Source organism: Chinchilla lanigera, unplaced genomic scaffold, assembly GCF_000276665.1.
Source record: "Chinchilla lanigera isolate Chin_1 unplaced genomic scaffold, ChiLan1.0 scaffold00131, whole genome shotgun sequence".
Classification (NCBI taxonomy): domain Eukaryota; kingdom Metazoa; phylum Chordata; class Mammalia; order Rodentia; family Chinchillidae; genus Chinchilla; species Chinchilla lanigera.
The window spans coordinates 1,138,115-1,157,731 of NW_004955532.1; the positions used below are offsets into that span (position 1 = coordinate 1,138,115).

The following is a 19,617-nucleotide window of genomic DNA, read 5'->3' on the forward strand; positions in this document are numbered from 1 at the left end:
ACTGACACCATGAAGACTTTGCTGTTGTAGCTTTCCGTGACACTCCACACTGTTTTCCAGATGCATAATGTAGTTTTATCTTTGCTCCTACCCTCTTTTTCTCTTTGCTTGGCCCAAGCTCGTTCTGCAGAGCCAGTTTATTTCCTACTCTTCACTTTTACTTTCTTGAATAAACTTTGCCACTGCTTTTTCTTGGTTTCTTTCAATTCTTTGTTGAAAGAAGACAGATTAACTAGACAAAAAATCAACAATGAGATATTAGAACTGAACCAAACTTTTTGTTTTTGTTTTTGTTTTTTTTTTGTTTTTTTTGGTTTTTATAAGTTAAGTGTTAACGAATTCCTCATATCTGGAGAAGCGAAAGTACTTAGTATTGATCAAAGAAATTTCAAATTACATTCAATTGGGTGGGGAGAAGAATTTTCACTTTCCAGGATCAAGAAGTGGAATCCAACTCCAGAAGGCGACAAACAGGCCCAAGCCCGGTAGTGTACAGTTGGCGAGCCACTTTCTAGAAGCAAGCTACCCAATAACAGTAAGACAGGACTTGAGTGTAGAAAGGAATCTCTGGAGTCACAGGCACACACCTGGCACCTCAGCGTTGAGACATCCTCTCTGCAGACAGGTAGGCGCCCTTGTGTGGTTCACAGCTGTGCAAGACTGTGGGAGGAAACAGGATCGGGGCAGAGGGCAGATGGCACTCATCCTACCCTCCCCTTTAAGCATGGTTCCGTGCAAGTACGAGGTTGCACACCAGCCCTTCCTTGCTTAAAACTGCCGTGGGCACCAATAGCCACCCTGACCAGAGTGGCCATTCTGCATAACATCCTTTCTTTGTTTATTTTGTGGCACTGGGATAGAATTCAGGGCCTCCCACAATTTACGCAAGTGCTCTACCCCTGAGGTACGCCCTCAGCATGCACAGCAGCCTTTGGGCAGGAAAACAGCACAACCCGTCAGGGAGTACCAGGGTCAAGGGCTGGCAGACAGGCTCAGGAAGGAGCCATCCAAGGTGTCCTTCTGTAGGCACCCTCTGTCTAGACTTGCTGACTTTCCCCCTATAACTGTTTTCACAAGTATTTCACAAGTACTTCCTGAGGGTTTCTCCCTCAGGAAAACTCCAGTTGAGTAGCCCTCAGCCCTTATATTGGACTGTGTGAGTATTCTGCTCACCCCTGCACCCCTCCTCTGGGTCACTCCAATATCCATCTTAAGACCAGGAAAACGTGCAACCCCAAATCCTTGCCAGCAGAAGCACGGACCTGTGACCTGAGCAAGAGAGCACAGACCAGTCATCAGGTGAAAAGAACGTGAATGCTCAGCTTTGGCACACGACATGCACTGATGCGGTTTCAGAAACAAGCTTCAGCTGCGGATGGGCACCGAGGAGGAACAATGCTCCTGTTTACAACTGCAGCCTGGGAAGAGGAAAGGCCTGTCAGACTTTATGGAGGGGAAACCACACCCAGTCATCCTGGAATGTCCTCCTCATTCACCCACACACTTATGTCAACAGCCTCCTGGGCACCGGGCACTGCCATGGAGGCCAGACCTACGGTGGGCACAGCTAGGCCACCGTTATAGTGCAGATAATGCTACCAGTGCCCAGCGAAGGGATCGCAGGCAGCGTGACCATGGGGGTCATTATTGTTGCTGCACGGGCAGGTCCGGTATGGAGTCCTTTGAGGTCCTTTCATAGCCAAGGATGCCCAAAGTAGCCAGAGGAGCAGCAGTCACAATGGAGGCCTGGAGAGGACTGGAGTGTGTGTGTGTTCTTTCCGTATCCTTGGAGACGTAGGTCCCACATACCCAGACAGGAAGTCTGAGGTCTGACCAAGACAGCAGAGAACACAATAGTTATAGTAGGGCCCATCTTCCTGTCTTACAAGGCCACACCCCTAAGTCTGCCCATTCGGCTCTCCCTCTCCAGAACAGGAGCTCCATAAAGACAGGTGTCCACCCTACAGCTCAGCATACAGGTAGGATGGGTGAGGTTTTGCCATGTGGGCCTGATGGGACTGTGAACAAGGGACCAAGGCTAGAGGTTTGCTAATGCCAACCATCCTCGCCTCTTTCTAACCCCACGCGGGCTGTCCACATGGCCAGAACTCCCATGAGAAAGGCTAGAGCCAGGGTGCCCAAGATGGAGGTAGGGCTGGCACTGCTGACCAGAGCCTGGAGTAGGGTCTTCACAGCAGCTATCTAAGCACCTGGACGCAGTAGGATATGAAATGGGGCCCGGCCCACTCTGCATAATTCCTGCCCAACCAGTGTCCGTGCTCACCTCCCACAGAGCTAACCTGCAGTGGCTCCACGGCAGGCCTGGCAGACATCTGTAAGCGGACGGCACAACTCAGAATGTCCATCGCGGGAAGCCCAGCCAGCCACAGAGGCAGCAGTCACAGTAGGGACCAAGTCCCGCCTGGCATATGTACTGGCCCATTCACAAGGTTACAGATGGCACTGATGCCAACCTCAGCATAGTAGCGGCATCTGTAAGGAGTAACAGGAAAATAAAGTCATTCAGAAAATGCTGGATGGCCCTAAATCCCACACCTACTGGCCCTGAAGGATCACCAGTGCAGCCCGCGGGCCTGATGCCGTGTGATGGTCACAGCTACAACCAATGACGTGAGACCAGTAGTACGAGCACTGCCCACATAGCAGGGTACACTGGGTCCTTAGTGAACCCTGCAGGTAGCACTCACATACTGGCAAGAAAAACAAGGTCAGATGAACCTCTCGATGCCCCTCTAACCCCAATAAACTCCTCAAGTCTAGGACACATACTGACCAAGCTCACCTCTACGAAGCAGGGCCAAGGTGCTACAGACCAGGCGGGCCTGGTGTTGGCAAGGCCTGTTCTAGCTGCCTCCATGCAGCCTGCCCAGCGGAGATCCTGCAAATGCTGTGTGACCCTGGGGTCCACAGACCTCCGCCTGGACCACTCCTTTACCGTGGCAGGCATACAACCTAGCAGAGAGTGGACGAAATCAGAGAGAGGACGGTGAGCCCAGGCGCTCACTAACACTGGCCACTCTTCCTCACATTAGCTCTCACAGCCCCTCCCGACCCCTTTCCTAACCTTTTAAATCTGTTTTTCCTCTTTCTAAAGGCCCTAATATAGTCCAAATGATGCCATCTCTCACTCAATCATGTCAGCAGTCTCCATTTGGGCCTCTCCCAAGCAATCCGTTCTCCCCAGATATCCTCTGTGTTCAAACCTCTCCCATAGTTCCCCAGTTCCCTGGGGTAAAGGTAAAGCCCCTCTCCTGGTCCACAAGGTCCTGTGAGATCTGGCTTCTGCCTATTCTCACCTTGTACCCTATCCGTGTGCCAGTTCCATACCCACCACCTGTAGGTCTCAGTCCTCTCAGCTGTCGTATTAATAATCCATTTCTGTCCTGGGTGAACAGGTCCCGAGAACGAGGAACCCACGGATGAATAGAAAAGTAAACGAAAAAAGAAAAACAAGAGAGAGAAAATTCTGGGATCAGGGGGCTAGCAGCCTCTAGGACTGAAGCCCCGATTACCAATTTCAGTAACTCTTTATTGAGAAAGAACAAAGGAGGCAGCAGTGCAAATGGGAGGATATCCACCAATTTAGCAAGGACAATACAACTCAGTATCACATAAATAACACTTGACTAGTTAGCCATCATGTTATCATTCCTTTGGGCGTATCTCAGCAAAGCATTTAGTGTTGACCTCGTGGCTTTCCACAAGGACGCAGATACTGCAGTCTTTTCCTTTCCACCAATGCTTTTGCTAGACTTCCTCTGGAACCCAACAACCAACACTTGGTCAGGCCTGAGGCAATACATTGAAAGAGTATCTAAAGAATGTCCTTCTGCACACTGAATGTATCTCCAGGCCTCTGTGATCTCCTGACCTCAGCCTTGCTGCGTCAGTTCTGTCCTGCTATAATTTGTGTCTCCACATGTGGGGTGGAGTTCGCGACTTCACAGAATCCAGGAGGATGGAATTCTTCTCAGGCCTCCTTGTCCCCTTGGTTGACCATAGCCTCAACGTCTTGAAGTAGCAAGTCCCAATTCAAAGCAGAAAGACCTGGGGGAAGCAGTAGTCCTGTGGGGAGTGGAGGTGGGTGAGGGGTGTCATGATGATGTGGGTCCACAGCTCCTTCTTTCTTGTATGTAGTTACTGGGTCCAGCGTTTCAGCATGAATGGATGAAAATCCCAAGGTTTTTTTTCCTTTTCAGTATTAAGGACTAAACCCAGTGTCTTTACACTGAGTTACAGCCCCACCCTCTTCTTTATTTTCTGTTTTGAGACAGGGTCTTGTGAAGTTGCCCAGGCTGGCTCAGATTTGCAACCCTCTTGCCTCAGCCTCCTACAATGCTGGGATTACATGAGAGTGCCACCATGCCTGGCAAAACCCAGCTTTTTAACATTCTGCTCTTTTTTAGTTTTATGTTTTGTCTTATGACATGATGACATTCTACACTTGGAATTTCCCACTCGGTCTGGGTGTTGTTCCAAGTGTTTTGGCAGTATCATGATGTCTTGGCTTTGGGAGTTACACGGTTTCGGTCACAGGGTCTTGCTTCCCTGGGTACATTGAGCAAAGTCACCTGGAACAGCTGCCCTCAGGGCAGCGGATGGGCACAGCCTGTGCTGTAAGGTAGGGACTAGGCACAGGCACTAATGCCCGTCAGTTTCAGGTTCCTGGAGTTAGGGGTCAGCAGTCACAGAGTTACTCCTACTCAGCACCCAGGACCACCTAGCCAGAGTGACACCATGCCACTGACCTAGGTTTCACAGCACAGGACAATGCCATAGGCCTGGACATGAGGGAATATAGGCACCAGCAGAAAGAGGCCAGCCCCACTGACTACAGATGCAAAGTCCAAGCCAGTAGAAAATGCAGCCGCCCGTCTCCCATTACAGAAAGGGCTTCACTAGGGCCTGGTGTGCGACACACACTCCCAGGCCCAGACCACTCCAGGACAAAGGACCCTCAGGATTTAGGCTCCCATTCCCCCAAGATCCCAGAGACCTCTACCCTTATAGCTCCCACCCCTCCCAAGACACTAGTGACCCATGACCCCACCTCATCCCTCAGACTCCTCACCTTTGGCAGCTGGCAGGTGTGATGGGCTTGCCAGGCGGAATGGAGGCAATGCTGAGGGCCCTGCAGTCCCTGGACGTTGTGTGTAGTGGGAGGGGGTAGACCATGTGACACTCTGAGACAAATGAAGTGTCAGTGTCCTTAGCGTTCCAGCCCACTTGTCTCCCACAGTCCTGAGAATAATACAGGCTCTGTCCAGGCCATAGAGCCTCTGACCATGCTGAAAACCTCACCTGGGCTTCCCACCCTTCCCAACCCTGCTCTGCCTCTTCCTGCAAATAGTTCTCTTTGGATATTCACTCCCTCTGCTGAGTGCCAAGTCTCAACTCTCCCAGCTACTCACAGGCAGCCAGCTGGAGGATCCGGTCAAGTTTCGCCTCAGCTGTGCCCTGGTCAAGGGCAGTCCGGAAGTACTCAGACTGGGGCCGGGTGTGATGGTGCACACCTGTAATCCCAGCACTTGGGAGGATGAGGTAGGAGGATTGCCACAAGGCCGGCCTGGGCTACAGAGTGAGTTCAAAGCCAGCCTGAATGACATAACGAGACCTTGTTAAGTATCCAGACTAAAGCCCGCAGCAGTGGTGGCTATGGAGGTGGGACAGGCAGAAACCCTTCCTCACAGAACAGCTGAGGTGGTGGTGGGGGATATAAGGTAAATCTCAAAATGACCCTAAAGCCCAGGTGCTACTCTGTCCTTGTTGTCATAGGCACCAGAAAATCACAATCACACGGCTGGCAGCCCTGGCGGGGGGGTCACTGCTCAGACCCCAGAAAATCATCCATAGGACAGAGCAGTTGGGTAGGGGAAAGGCAGGAATTCTGCAGAGGAGAGGGTCGGGGGCATGGGCAGTCACGCACTGGACTCCTGCTGTGGAACAGGGTAAATTGAATGCCTCCTTGTAGCTGAGCGGGAAAGGAAACTGGTGTGTTCTTCCATTGCCTCACAGTAGATAAGAAGAGCAGGCGTGGTGGGACACGCCTCTAATCCCAACACTTGGGAGAATGAAGCAGCAGAACCGCCAGGAGTTACATATTGAGTTGAAGGCCGGCCTGCAATACATAGCAAAACCCTGCCTCAAAAAACAAAAATGACCATGAAGAAAGGAGAGGCAAAAGGAGGGTACACCGAGGAAGCGGGAGGAGCAGGAGAGGCAGAAAAAAGACAAAAAGGCAAGAAGGATACGAGGACACTGCAGTTTTTAACATTCAAGGCAAGTAAGGGATACAGTTATTCCTTGGACTGAGTCTTCCCCCAAATGGCTTTGAGAAACTCTTTTAAACCTAGTGTGAACTTTTGTAATCTATTTTATCTCTTTCATTCCCAAGCTCCCACCTCAGGGCATATGTTAGTTCAACTAGCTATGGTAGGGCTTGGTGTGTTGTCCAGGTAAGTGAATGGCACCCATTCATGTGCAAGCTGTCTTCTGTCACTATGACTACAGCCTTACACTCTTTTACTTCTTTCTACTTCAGAGCCCAAGGTCAAGGTCAAATCAGAGCACGGGTCAGGGGTCACCAGACGATGGCTACAGTCTGCTCAGAGCAGAGGGACTGGTATTACTAGAGGGGTCACAGGGATGAGTGATCCCCCGCAGGTGCTGGGGGTTGCACCTGCAGGCTAAGGTTTAGGGCACTCAGACTGCTAATGACAGATATAAGTTGAGTGGGACATTGTTATTGGGGCAGTTACTGGGGGCTGACCAAGTGGGATGGGGGGAGCCCATCCTGAGGGTCACACATGCTGATAGAGCTTAGGTTGAGCTGACTCAGGCCATAATGACCAGGCTGGCAGGAGTTGCAGAGCTGGCTCTAGATGTAGACTCTGCAGTAACAATGACCAGAGAGGAGGCCACAGGTCTTGTCCAGATGACCATCGCATAAGCTCCCCTCCACGGCACCCACAGGGTCACAGTCTCAGCCTGGAGCAGTCATCAGAGACTGCGAATGGAATTAGGTCAAATGTCACCATGGAGTCGAAGGATCAGTGTCAGAGCTGGTCTTGGTGTCAGAGGGGTGCAAGGATTCTCCCAGGAACGGCAGTGGAAGGGCAGCACCATTCACAGTACTGCCCAGCTGACAGGTATCACACTCACACACCTGGCCCCTCACACCGCCTGATGAAGACACAGCCACGTCAGAGTGAAGCTGCAAGCACACACACAGGACTCAAAATTCTGCGGCAGAATCCGGAAGACAGCTATGGAGCGAGCTGACCCATGGCAGCTATGGCCAGGCAGAACATGGCACAGCACCTACCCTGGCAGGGTATAGGGATGCCCAGGCTCTGCTGCACACCATGGCCAGTCCTGGAGCAAAGCCTAGCAGCACTCACAGGGAGCACCAGCTGTATGGTGGTGGCAGACACAAAGCCTATGTACCGAGCTGGGAGGAGGAGAAGACAGGTCTACTCTAGACCCCTAGCTTGTCCACCTCACCATCCACAGGATGCCCGTCCCATGGTCCTTACCATGTGTTGCATGTTGGGTGGAGCCCCAGGGGCAGGCCTGCACTCAGGGGCAAAACCATGACATGGGCAACTGCCCCTGAGTTCACAGAGGGCACAGTGGCAGAAGGGGAGACCCTGGAGGCGCCCCAGGGTCTGTCACCCAGTGTATGCTGCTGGAGAAGTTCCCTCACAGGTTAGTCACACATAGGAACTCTAGGGCCACAGGTGGGATCTCAGATAACTGGGCCTTTTCTCTATGGTTGGGGTGGGAGAAGGAATGGCCGGAGTCCCGCCCTCTAAGGCCTTGCAGCCGCCTCCTCCAGCTCCCATGCTATGGCACCTCCCCATGCCTGCTTGGCGAAGTGCACCTCCAGGGATGACCACGACCTCCCTCACGGTGACAGTGCCAGCTCTGTAACGAGTCCCTCTCCAGCCCAATGCTGGCCCTGAGCCCAGACCTGCACATCTCACCACTTCCTGGACACCTCACTCTGGTATCCGTTATCTCCAGGGTTGGGTTTTTTTGTTATTTAACAGGGTGTCACTATGTAGCTCTGGCTGGTTCTGACTCGCAGTGATCCTCCTGCCTCAGCCTCTGAGTGCTGGGATTAAGGCACGTGGCACCACAGCCAGCCATCTCCAGGCAGTGCAGTAAAGCATTCAACTCATCATCCAAACTAGAAATGTACTTAAAATCCAGTAAATCACGTTGTTTAGGTGACTTTCTTGCTTTTGCGTCTGTTCCCTCATCAAACACCGCACAGAGGATACGTGACTGGGTGTGGGGCTCAATGGGTCCTTGGCAAATAGACATATGGAGGAAGGCACGGGCTCGTGTCTCTTCTCCGCCCCACAGCTTACATCAGTTACCAAGCTGAGACTGCCTTCCACAACACTCCTCTTTCCTGATCAGAGCAAAAGCAACAGCAGCTTTCAGACCTAGAGTCAGGGCTAGAGTGAACAGTTAGAGACTGTAGTCACAGCAGGCAGGGAAGGCCCAGTGCACGCTGAAAGCCCAGGTCTGTGTTTGTTTTGTCCTGGTGCCCTCTTGGACTGGCTCTCCTGACTATGGTCTCAGAGCTCTCTAGTCCTCTAACAAGACTTATGTGGGAGGGGTCACATCCCTCCACTTAAGAGATACCTTGGTATCACAGAGAGGTAACTGCAGGGATAAGGGTCACCACCTGACACCTGAGTCATGACTTGAGGGGAAAACAATGACAAGCAGATTACAGAAGCAGTGACAAAGGCAGGTGTGGTGGCTCGTGCCTGTCGTATCAGCACTCGGGAAGCTGAGGCAGGAGGATTGCCATGAGTTTGAGGCCAGCCTGGGGTACACAAGTGAGTTGAAAGCTAAGCTGAACTGCACAGGTACTCTTGTCTCGAAAGGGGAAATTATAAGGGCTAGTGATAGGAGCAGAGATGGGGAGAGCGATGAGGGCCGCAGTGGGAGACCCTCAGATAGGGGTAGGAATGAAAACCTACAGCGGGGGCCCACACAGGGGCTCGGTGATGGGACAGAAGTGGGAGACAGCGCCCCAGGGTACAGGAATGGGGGAGGACAGGACAGGGACGAGGGGTCAGCCCAGGAACTACAATAAAGAACCACAAATGGGGTAGAGGCAGATCACCTGGGAAACCGAGCTGGCAGGACAGCCTACCCTGCCTGCATGCCCACAGGCAGAACCTCACCCGCTCCTCCCGAGGGTGTCTGGCTCCGTTCTGACACTCCGATGGTACTGGACTGTCTGTGGGAGTGGGCACCCTGAATCTAATCGTTACTTGGGTTCTCCACAGGAACAGCTGGGTCCAGAAGTTTGAAAATTATCTGAGAAGCGGGCTTCGGCTTTTGATGTCACCCCAGGGCCTGACTTAACCCTCAGTGGACAGCTTGGCCCGAGTCACAGTGGCCCCAGGAAAGAGGTGTGTGCAGTTGCGGGGCGAGTACTGGTACATGTGTGCGTCAGCAGTGGCCATGGTCCGCTGTGCATTCAGAGCAGAGCTGCTGAGGGAAATGTATGGCGACGAGGGGAGGAAGGGCCTGGGTTACCAGGCGAGGCAAGTATCAGGTGAGACGCGGGATCATTACTGCGGAGCAAGCCTTTAGGCTGGGGCACTGGGGCACCTTGAAAGTCACGAGGGGGCAGGCTGATCTGAAGGTTCCCTGTAGGTGCAGCTGGACAGTAACGTTCTCAAAACCTGCAAGCCAGGTGTGGCGGTGCATGCCTGTAGTCCTACCACTTGGGAGGCTGGAGCAGGAGGAATACCTTGAATTCAAGGCCAGCCTGATCTACCCTGTGACAGCAAGACCCTGTTTCAAAAAAATAAGTACTTAAAACCCCAGCTCTCATACATGGACATGCCAGCACCCTCACCCTTTTCTGCTTGCCCCCCGCTCTTCTTACCCCCACTCTGGGAGATCACATTCTAAATGTCACAGCCTCTTTTGAGTCACGGATCAGACTCCTGCGGAAGGGCCCAAGGAGACTGACTGGGCAGGTGCACTGTCAGTCTCTCCAAAATTTCACAGCACAAGCTAGCAATGCCCCGAACCTCCACAGGATTTCACCTATCCAGGATGTCCCAAAGACAGCAGACCCCAGAGCGCTTACCCTATTCCCCCACCTGCGGGTGAGTGACAGTGTAGTAGGGTTCTGGTTGTGGTGGATAGTTTGAAGGCTCTGGCTGTGGTCACAATCAGGCTGGGCGGAGGGGGTAGCGACTGCCTCTTAAGAAACCAAGAGGGGGATCTGGCACTTCCTGGGTAGCTGTTCTAAAAGCCTGGACTGGAAGGGGACGGGTCTGAGAGATTCTTAGGATACCCCCATCCCACCAGGCCTGACCCACACACACCCTAGCTGGATCTCAGGAAGAGCCAACTCTTCATCCACTGGTTGCAGCACCAGCAGGAAAACTAGGGTACAATCCAAATCTACTAGGAGTCCTGGGCACCAGGCACTAAAATCAGGCCTGAGAGAGGATCCAGAGTGGACTCCAAGCAGGGCTGTCCTTTAGAAGTATGGTCCTTAGGTTATTCCCCATACCTACACTAAGAACTCCCTGAGGAAAGCAGTATCAGAATTGTAGGCTACAGTACACCCAGAAGCATGTGATTGCTTCTCCATAGGTCCACCCTTCTGAGCAGCTGGTAGTACTGGGGCCCAAACACTCAGTAAAGATCTGATTCTCAGTTAAATGAAACTCCTACTCACAGTCCTGAAAAGGTGGTCTCCAGGTGCCTCCAGGAATGTGTCCCCTCTTCCTGGGCCACGGCCACTTCCATTGAGCCCTGGGCAGCCAGCAAAGGACTGCAAATGGCTGGAGTAGCCGGCTCCACTGGGGGACTACTCTCCTCTCCAAGCTGACAGTGTCTGAAACACGCAGGGCGGATGGAAAGTGGTGCCGGAAAACCTCCTTGTTCCACCACCACAGAGACCCCACCCCACAAAAGAACATTCTTCGGTAGTGCAGGCAGCCACTGTGGTCCCGACACCCAATCCCTTGCCATCAACTGGAGCTGAGGACAGTCACTCTCAGCAGAGCACAGGCCCCAACCCAGACAAGCCCAAAGCTCCAAGGTTTTTTTTTTGAGCAGGGTCTCACTGTAGTTCAGGCTGGTCCTGAACTCACTATGTAGCCCAGGCTGGCCTCAAACTCATGGCAATCCTCCTGCCTCAGCCTCCTGAGTGCTGGGATTACAGGTGTGCACTACCACACCTGGCTAAAAGCTCCAAGGTTTTAAAAAGAGCTGGCCTAGAAATAAAGGCTATCTGCTTGGCCTCCAAGGAGCCATACCGACGAGGTTCCCTGACCTGGCCTAGAAACTGCTGGCTGCAAGGTTCCCCACTGTTGCCCAGTCATCCCATCTGGGGCCTGACTGGATAGAAATCATGGCAGCCTGAAGAGAGATCTATCATATGCCAGGAGTGGTGGCGCACGCCTGTAATCCCAGCATTGGGGAGGCTGAGGCAGGAGGATCATGGCAAGTTTGAGACCAGCCTGGGCTACAAAGTGAGCTCAAGGCCAGCCTGAACTGCACAGCAAGACCTTGTCTCCAAAAGACAAAAAAATGCACTCGCGAGGCCGAGGCAGTAGGATCACTGTGAGTTCGAGGCCAGCCTGGGCTACAAAGTGAGTTCAAGGCCAGCCTGAACTGCACAGTGAAACTGTCTCAAAAAGACAAAAAAAAACCCAGCTATGGATTGTATTGGTACTGCCCATGCCCTCAGGGGATGCCTCTTACACCCCTATAGAAGCCAGCATCTGAGTTTCCCCTCACCTTTCCACAGCAGCCTGGGAGCTGACCACACCCACAATCCCACCCCATCACTCAAAATGACGTTCCTGAGCCACTTTCCCTATACGCATACGTACAAAAGACCATGGAGAGTGGGCAGGGAGACTGGAAGGTGGAAAGGTATAAAACGTGATAGATGGAACAGTGAACATACAACTTCAAGAACAAGTCACAGTGCATTGCGCCATGAGAACACCCCTCCCAACACCACCCCACCCCAAATCCTTCAATTTCTGAAAGGCTGGTGCCGCCAGTGCCCTGGAAAGGTACTCGGAGTTGTTCAAGGTTGCAGAGTCCACAGGCATCATGGCACACTGTGCCACTGGCCATGCAAGCAGCTGGGCTATTTTTCCAAACTTTGCTGTATGAAGGAATCAGGATGTCGAATATGGCATCAATGGCTGGAGCCGTATTACAGGAGACAGGTTCACACGGAGGATCCGCTGGGCTTGCTGCCGGACCTCGTCATCTGAGGCCTGCCTGTTCACCTTTATGGCACGGAACTTTAACAGCTTCGCTGTTCCCGAGCCCAGGCAGGACTTAGGAGACTGGGACCCCAGCCGTTTTTTCTTCTTTGGAGGGAGGTCCTTTGCCTCTTCAGCCCTTTTCCTCTTCTGCCCCAGAGTTACAGAATGACTTTTCTGAACCTTTCTCGAAATCCTAGGCTGAACAGATCCCTTTGGTCTGCCCCTGCCCCGGGTCTGAGCCACCTTGTCTCGTGCGGCTTTGGCCTTAGCCTTGGCCCGTGCTGCCTTGGCCTTAGCCTTGGCCCGTACTGCCTTAGCCTTGGCCTTGGTCTTGGCCTTAGCCTTGGCCTTAGCCTGTATCCGAGCCACAATGCCATGGGCACGGGCAGCTTTGGCCAGTGTTCGAGCTGCCTTGACCTGGGTTGTTTTGGTGGCCATGGTGGAGCCCTCTTTCATCTGCAGACCACGGAAGGAGCCAGTACCTTTATAGGTCTTTCTCTGGGGTCCAGTGCCTTGCTGGGCTCCAGCCTTAGAACCTTTGTGAGTCAGACACATAGGGTTCTTGCTTGTGGTTTTTCTAGGAGCTTTGGACCAGAGGTTCCCTGGACTCTTTGCAGAACCTTTCCGCACTTTCAAAGGAGAGTCTGCAAGTGAGAGCGGCAGTGACTGTGGCTTGTGCTTAGCATTCAAGCAGGGCATGGTATTCTTGAGTGGAACCAGGGCCTCAAGGACAACAGAAAGTCGCATGGCAGGATAGACACCTGGATATAGGTGGGTGGGAAAGCCCATTGTTGCACCCCTGGTTCGGCTGGCACTTGACTGCTTCAGGGAGCTCAGCAGCAGGTTGGTAGTCGTATGCTTGGTGAGGGCTGGTGTAGATCCTTTGGCCAGCCTGCCCGACAATGACATGGGCAGCAGGGTAGCACGGCCCGGGGGCAGGTGCACAGCAGTTCGGGGACCACTGGCTGGAGGTGATGTGGCAGTTCGGTTGGGGGCACGGGCCTGCAGCTTCGTCTGACTTGGGGGTTTGGCCGTGCATGAACTATAGCCATAGACATCACCGCTCCGTAGAATGGTAGGTTGGAAACCATCATCTCGCAGGCCCTGCAGGAAGGCCACAAGCTGGGCCTCCGTGGCACTGAGATCCTGGCTCATGGGGTTAAAGACAAGCAGCGCCTCCTCCAAGGCCTTCTTCCCTGCTGTGGAGATGCGCGACCAGGAGTGCACAGCTTTCTCCTCCACATGCTGCACCACCACGCTCATGGCATTAGGCACTGCAGTTCTGCCCAGGTATCCACAAACCACTGCTTGGCACCTCCAAGGTAAGAAGAAAATCAGTAAGAATGGCACCAACATACGGAGGCAGAGCAAGTAGACAAGTCTAGCAGGGTCCCTACTCCCCATGACACTGAGGGCCTGGTCAAAGCGAGCCTCTCCCTGGAGTGAAACCTGGTCTCCTAACCCTCTACTACACTGGGGTGGGTGTGGGTCAGGTACTTTGGTACAGTCTCAAAGCACCTCAGAACCATCTAACCTGCTAGGCCCTGGGAAAAATTTAAACCTGATTCATCTAAATTCACTCTTTGCTGGGCATGGTAGCACACACCTGTAATCACAGCACTCGAGATCCCTGTGAGTTCGAGACTGGCTACAAAGTGAGTCCAAGGCCAGCCTGAACTGCACAGTGAGACCTTGTCTCCAAAAGGCTAAATAAATAAAATAAATTAATTAATTCACTGTTTTCAGATAGATAGGCTCTCACTAGTTGTGTAGGCTGATCTTTAACTTGTGGATTCAAGTGATCCTCCCATCCTCCCTAGCAGTCCTCAAAAAGCTCAGTCCAGAAGGCAAGACAGAGCCACCATTAAGATTCTTGGGGCCAGGCATGGTGGTGCACACCTGTAATCCCAGCACTCGGGAGGCCACAAAGAGAGCTCAAGGCCAACTGGAACTGCACAGCAAGACCCTGTCTCAAAAAGACAAAGAAAAAAAAAAAAAGATTCTTGGAAGTGTATGGTTCAGCTTGCCAACAGGTCAGGAAGGATTCCTACCTAGGACGAATGATAAATAGATGGAAGAAAGAGCAAAAAGGGGAGTGGTCTATATAGTGGCTGTGAAGTGAGGAAGAATAAGGCACAACTGGTATAGAGTTTGGTGTCTAGTTAGAAAAACAAGTTACGGACAGAGCAACAAAGAATGTTGGATATTGGCCAAAGGGCACATATTTATACCTAATGTCCATGTCCCTATTTGTTCCACTAGCTGCTGGGGGGTGGCTCTGCTTGCAGGGCACAGACAATCTCTGGCTCTGTTCATGAAGACAAACCTCGGGGAAAGAGCCAATCTTCCGCAGAAACTAATAAGCTAATGAGCAGCAGTTGTGAATGACACCTAAGCAACTAGGCATCCTGGGGGCCAGGCAGAGAAATCAAGAGCTCAAGGTCTGAAGACAGGAGAGCTAAATGCTTGAAGTGGGATGTAGAGTAAAAAGGACATCTGAGGTCTGCGCTGTCCTAACTAGAGCTCAGAAGACAGCAGGACTCAGCACAGCACAGAGACTTGTCTTGGAACACCTAAATCGTCCCAGACTTCTTTGAAGAAGCTGTGGCTGTCAGTCATGACTAGTATCTAACACCCAACCCAGCATTTGAGGATCCCACAGGCAAGCGGCAGTTCCCCAGCTGCACTGGAACATTAAAAGATCAGCCTGGATCAGCGAGGTCCCTGGGGCCTCGAGGCCCATCTGTGCAGCTTCTCCCCACCACACTAATGGAGCAAGATGAAGTCTTCAGAATCCCCTGGAGGAAGTGCCCTGGGGCTCTCTGTTTGGAAACATTCCTGGATCCTCAGGTGTCTGAGGCACTTCCCCTCCCCAGAGGCCACTTTCCAAGCACAATCCTTGTACATGACTTTAGTTCTTTTATTTGCTTAGCACTTGAGGGGTGCAGTTCCCGGGGCTGTGAAGTGTACGGGCGGGGGCCTATTTCCCACCCACGACCCCCGACACACATACTGGAGTTGACCGCGGGCTCCTCGCCCAGGCCCCTTGGGAGGGGGCGGTCTTCTTGGCTTTTAAGAAGCTTCGAAAACAGAGGCTGAAGCCGGGCCCGCGACTTGCCTTCACACGTGCCTCCGGGGCTAGCAAGGGACGTTGACCGAAACGGGGCGAGAGGCAGCATCCAGGAAAACTGGGGTCTGGGGCAGACTGGGGCCCTCGGGCTGGGAGACCGCGTCCCTGAGGCCCGAACGGCGTAAGGGAGGCGGGAGTCAGAGGCACCAATTATGTGTAGGGCGCTCGTGCCAGCCCGACCGAGACCGCGAAGCCCCAGGGTGGGGTCGCTGGTGGGGGGCGGGGGGGATCTCAGCCAAGCCAAAGGACAACGCGGGTTTGGGAAGAGCGGCCCGTCCCCTCCGCCCTGCAACCTTGCCAGCCGCCACTCCGGAGCGCGGTTAGGCCCGCGGCTCTAACCTACCGGCGCCGCCGCGGGGACCCAGGACGCACCTCTGCGCCGCCTCCGCTGCTCCAACATGGCCGCCTGCTGCGCGCCGGAAGTGTGCCATACTTCCGCTTCCGGGACCCGGCCCGCCCTAGTGACCCTTGACCCTGAGACCCCATTCCCGCCCCCAAAGCCTTGGGGCGAGGCGTGTTGGGTACCAGGGAGGGCTGCCTGGAGGTGGTGGCTGCGAAGACTACTCTAGATCAATCTGGTCTAGCACGGGAGACCGAGAAGCAGAAGCAGGGGTGCCCTTGTACATAGCCTCCGGGAAGTTCAAAGACTGAAACCCAGCTAGGATGCAGTGAGGGGCCAGCACTGTCTCTAAGAGGCGCTGGCAGTGCATGATATCGGAGAATGGCTCCTGGCAAGATCCAGGCCATTTTCCACTCCGGCCTTCCTGTAGCTATTGACAAAGCCCACTTCTGTCAGAGGCACCTGACCAGAGGATGAAAGAGGATTGTGCCTTCTGACAGGCGGTGTCTCAGGGTAGTGCCATTGTTTTGCAGTAAAGATATCTCCTTCAAGGACAGAGGCTTCTCTTTGTGAGAATGAAACCTACTTCACCTTCCATGAAAGGCTAGTGTGCACGCAGCAACCCAAAGCCGTCCCTGGTCAGTCTGTAGGCCACAGCATACTAGTGTGGACCTCAGTATACTCGCCCAGGTGTGTGTGCACAGATATAGTGGGAAAACCCTGGCCCAGCTTCAGCCCATCAATGCCACAAAGTCCCATCTTCAGTATTAACATTGCCAAGAATCCCTGCCATTTTGCAACCCTGGAATCTCAGTCTTTCCATCTCTCTCCTACTGCCAGCATAGGGATGGTGGTTATAGGGGCCACTGCTCTAGCAGCACCAAATAAGAGGGTATAGGTCAAAGTTATCCCTAGGGGGCCTGTAACTTCAGATGAAGGGGGTCAGAATGGTCTTTGCAGCTCTGACCAAAGGCCCTACTTGTCAGGGACCCCAAGTCCCAGTTGGGAGCATTCGTGGGACCCATGGTCTCATGGATGAAGTAGTGGGTCTGAGCCTGTGAGAGGAGCCCAGACATCTGTAAAGTCAAGTGCTCACTCCACTCAGAAGTTCTCCAGGCCTCACCTGGTGCCCCTCAGTTTCTCAGGGCCTCAGCTCTGATGATAGGATTCTCAGTGCCTTCCTCAAGCCCAGCTGGAGTATATCTAGCAGGAACAGCCAAATTTCTTGCTCCTGTAGGTTCGGGACATCTAACTCCTTATCCTGGTAGAGAGAAAGGGTGACGTCCCACAGGCCAAGATGTAATCAGCATTTTTTTTTTTTCTTGTGAGACAGGGTCTCACTATATAGTTCAGGCTGGCCCTGAACTATTTTCTTTGTTTTTTGCGACAGTATCTTGCTTATTCAGTAGCCTAGGCTGGCCTTAAACTCACTGTATAGCCCAGGCTCACCTTGAACTCTTTTGTTTTTTGAAGTAGGGTCTTGCTTGTTATGTAGCCCAGGCTGGCCTTGAACTTGCAGCAATCCTCCTGCCTCAGTCTCCTGAGTGCTGGGATTACAGGGGTGTGGTGTACCACCACACCCACCTCAGGGTATAATCAGGAAGTGCTTATTTGACACTTCCAGTTGTGAGTGAGCCCTGTCTCTGGCCCTCTGCATGGTTCAGGGCCAGGGTTGGTTGTTCACTCACAGGTCCCACCCAATTTCAGCTTTTATCCCAGTGGTTTCCAAAGCCAGCAGTGTCAAACTCTTGTGTGCAGATGAGGTAGAACTATGCAAAGAGAAGCCACTTCCACAAAGAGGTAAAGTTTGGCCTCCTGAGATGGCACCAGTCCAAGTGTGCTGTGGAAAGAAGATCCCTCTCTGGCAATGTTCAGCCTAGAGGTCAGGGCAAAATGGAGGGACAAGAATGGTAGCTCTATCTCTTGTTTTCATCCCTTCTAGAAATAGGAGCTGGAGGGATAGGGTAAGAGTAAGTTAGGGGTAAAGGTCATGGGATCCTGAGCTCTCTAAGTGGATGCTGAAACAGTGTGCTGGTCCCCAGTAATCCCCAGATGGAACTCTCTGGGAACACTCATCAGAACACAATAGGACTGGCCCTAGACTTTGGTGGACATTACGAGCATAACTCAAATCAGAAAGGATGAGGTAGGAGAGACAGCAAGGTGATCCCAGAATCCATCCCTTATTCTCTATTTGGCATCTTCTACAGAACTTGGTGGACTCTGGGCCCCCATCTGGCTGAGCAGAGAGAGCTGGTGGAAATCTAGGTGCCTAGAGAGGTTGCAGAGAGGGTATGGGTGCTGGTGCAGAAATCCAGGGCTAAATCTTGGGGCACTGCCTGGGGAGAGGAAGGAGGGCTTACAAAGGATTCCTAGAGGCCAGACAAGAAGCAGGAGGAATCTGAGGTCACAAGGGGGTGAAACTTTGAAGATGCTGACGAGATTGCAGCTGAGGCAAGGATCACGGGAGCACACTCACTCCACCCCCAGTTCTGGTTTTATAGTAACTTTTCAAGAGCAATTTTGGGAAAGTGGCAATAGACACTGGCAGATAATTAGGCAGTGGAGCCTGTGAGGGCGGATTCCTTCAAGAATTTGCAAGGGAGGAAGGGGAGGCTAGAGGCTCTCGGGGAGCTGAAATGTATGGAAAAGTAGACAGTTTCTAAGCGCTTACCTACTGGAAAGGGAACAGTGGTAAACCTGAGGGCTCTGCAGGGCAATGTGAGCATCCTGTTGGAGGAATCGCCAGTGCCCCAGGTGAGGAGCAAGTTGGGGAGGGATATGGGGTGGGAGGATAGAGGCCTTCTTAGTCAGGATCTATGGAGTCTGTAACCAGTCTTAGCACCACCATTTCTCTGCAGGCCTGCTGATTCCACTGCCAGCCCCAAAGGGCTGCAGCCTTTCTCTCTCTGGTCCCCTGTGGGGAAGGGTTCACACACACTCCAAGCAGGGCGCAAGTCAGGCAAGCCAGGCCACTAATGGTCCCACACAGATCTCAGGCCACTTGATGGGGACTCCCTTGGTGGGGATTTAGAATGAGTACCTCTGCCCCCCTTGCTCTTAGGGCACAGCAGCAATGTGAGGCCCATATTCTAACTGGCTCCCAGAGTCCCCGGCAGGATCTGGTCCCAGTTGCCCACAGTGGTAACTTGCCTGACGACACCTCCTTTATTGACCACTTTCCCTGTATCCCTGCCACTCTTCTGCGGGTGCTTCCTGGGTTCCCCTCTCACACTAACTGTATGGACTTGTATCTTTGTCTCCAAAACAGGTCTGCTTTGGGTAACTAAGCCAGACTCTGCCCATGTAAGTGGGAGAAGGCAGTGAGCAAAGACAACCGCTAGGCGGAACTTCCCACAGGCGACCGCTTACCCGTATAGTGGGTCCCCGGTTTAAAGACTCAACTAACACTTTGCGCAGAAGACAGGCTGGGCCAGGGTCTGAATCTGAGCTAGGTGGGCCCTTGTCAGCCCCACGTGCTCTCATCTTAACCCGGGGTTAGCTGGAGGCAGGCCCTGGACGCTGCATATGGAGTCACAAAGCACCTTGGGCCCGAGAAGCCCGGGACTCGGGAGGATTCCTGGCCTCTGACGCCCCCGCTCACAGCTACTCTGGATGCCCTCCCCGTTCGGGCCAGCGCTGGGGCCCAAGGGCTGCCCCCGCGCCGTGGTCTTCCTGTGCTCTGCAGAACCTATTATGCGTCCTCCCCTGCAATCTGGCCCGCCCTCCTCGACCAGGCTCAGGCCACGCCCCGAGTGGCCTCCAGGGGGCGCCTCCGCGGGGCTCGGCCCGGCTCCCGAGCTCGGCCACGATGGGCGGGCGGTCGGACCCGCAGCCGCCAGGCGCGG

The 19,617-nt window shown here is 53.3% G+C and overlaps 1 protein-coding gene and 1 long non-coding RNA gene across 4 annotated transcripts; both read right to left on the reverse strand.

Moving 5' to 3' along the window:
- Positions 1–303: 303 nt before the first annotated feature.
- On the reverse strand, positions 304–11,130 carry LOC106147240. 2 transcript variants are annotated; one of them, XR_001232019.1, is made up of 3 exons: positions 5,093–11,130; positions 2,301–2,493; positions 304–1,418 (listed from the first exon to the last, which is right to left on the reverse strand). It is a non-coding gene; the product is annotated as an uncharacterized LOC106147240 (long non-coding RNA). The 2 variants fall into 2 exon arrangements; XR_001232020.1 differs by having other exon boundaries at positions 2,285–2,493.
- Positions 11,131–11,938: 808 nt separating this feature from the next.
- Positions 11,939–15,851, reverse strand: Ccdc71 (coiled-coil domain containing 71). 2 transcript variants are annotated; one of them, XM_005410193.2, is made up of 2 exons: positions 15,773–15,851; positions 11,939–13,614 (listed from the first exon to the last, which is right to left on the reverse strand). In XM_005410193.2, exon 2 carries the CDS (start codon positions 13,560–13,562, stop codon positions 12,207–12,209), a length of 1,356 nt encoding a protein of 451 aa, XP_005410250.1. In that variant the 5' UTR covers positions 13,563–13,614; positions 15,773–15,851; the 3' UTR covers positions 11,939–12,206. The 2 variants fall into 2 exon arrangements, with proteins under 2 accessions (XP_005410250.1, XP_005410251.1); XM_005410194.2 differs by having other exon boundaries at positions 15,802–15,840.
- Positions 15,852–19,617: the final 3,766 nt, after the last annotated feature.

Excerpts from the sequence above, each read along its gene's own strand:
- Ccdc71 (XM_005410193.2), bottom strand. The coding sequence starts at position 13,562 with ATGAGCGTGGTGGTGCAGCATGTGGAGGAGAAAGCTGTGCACTCCTGG.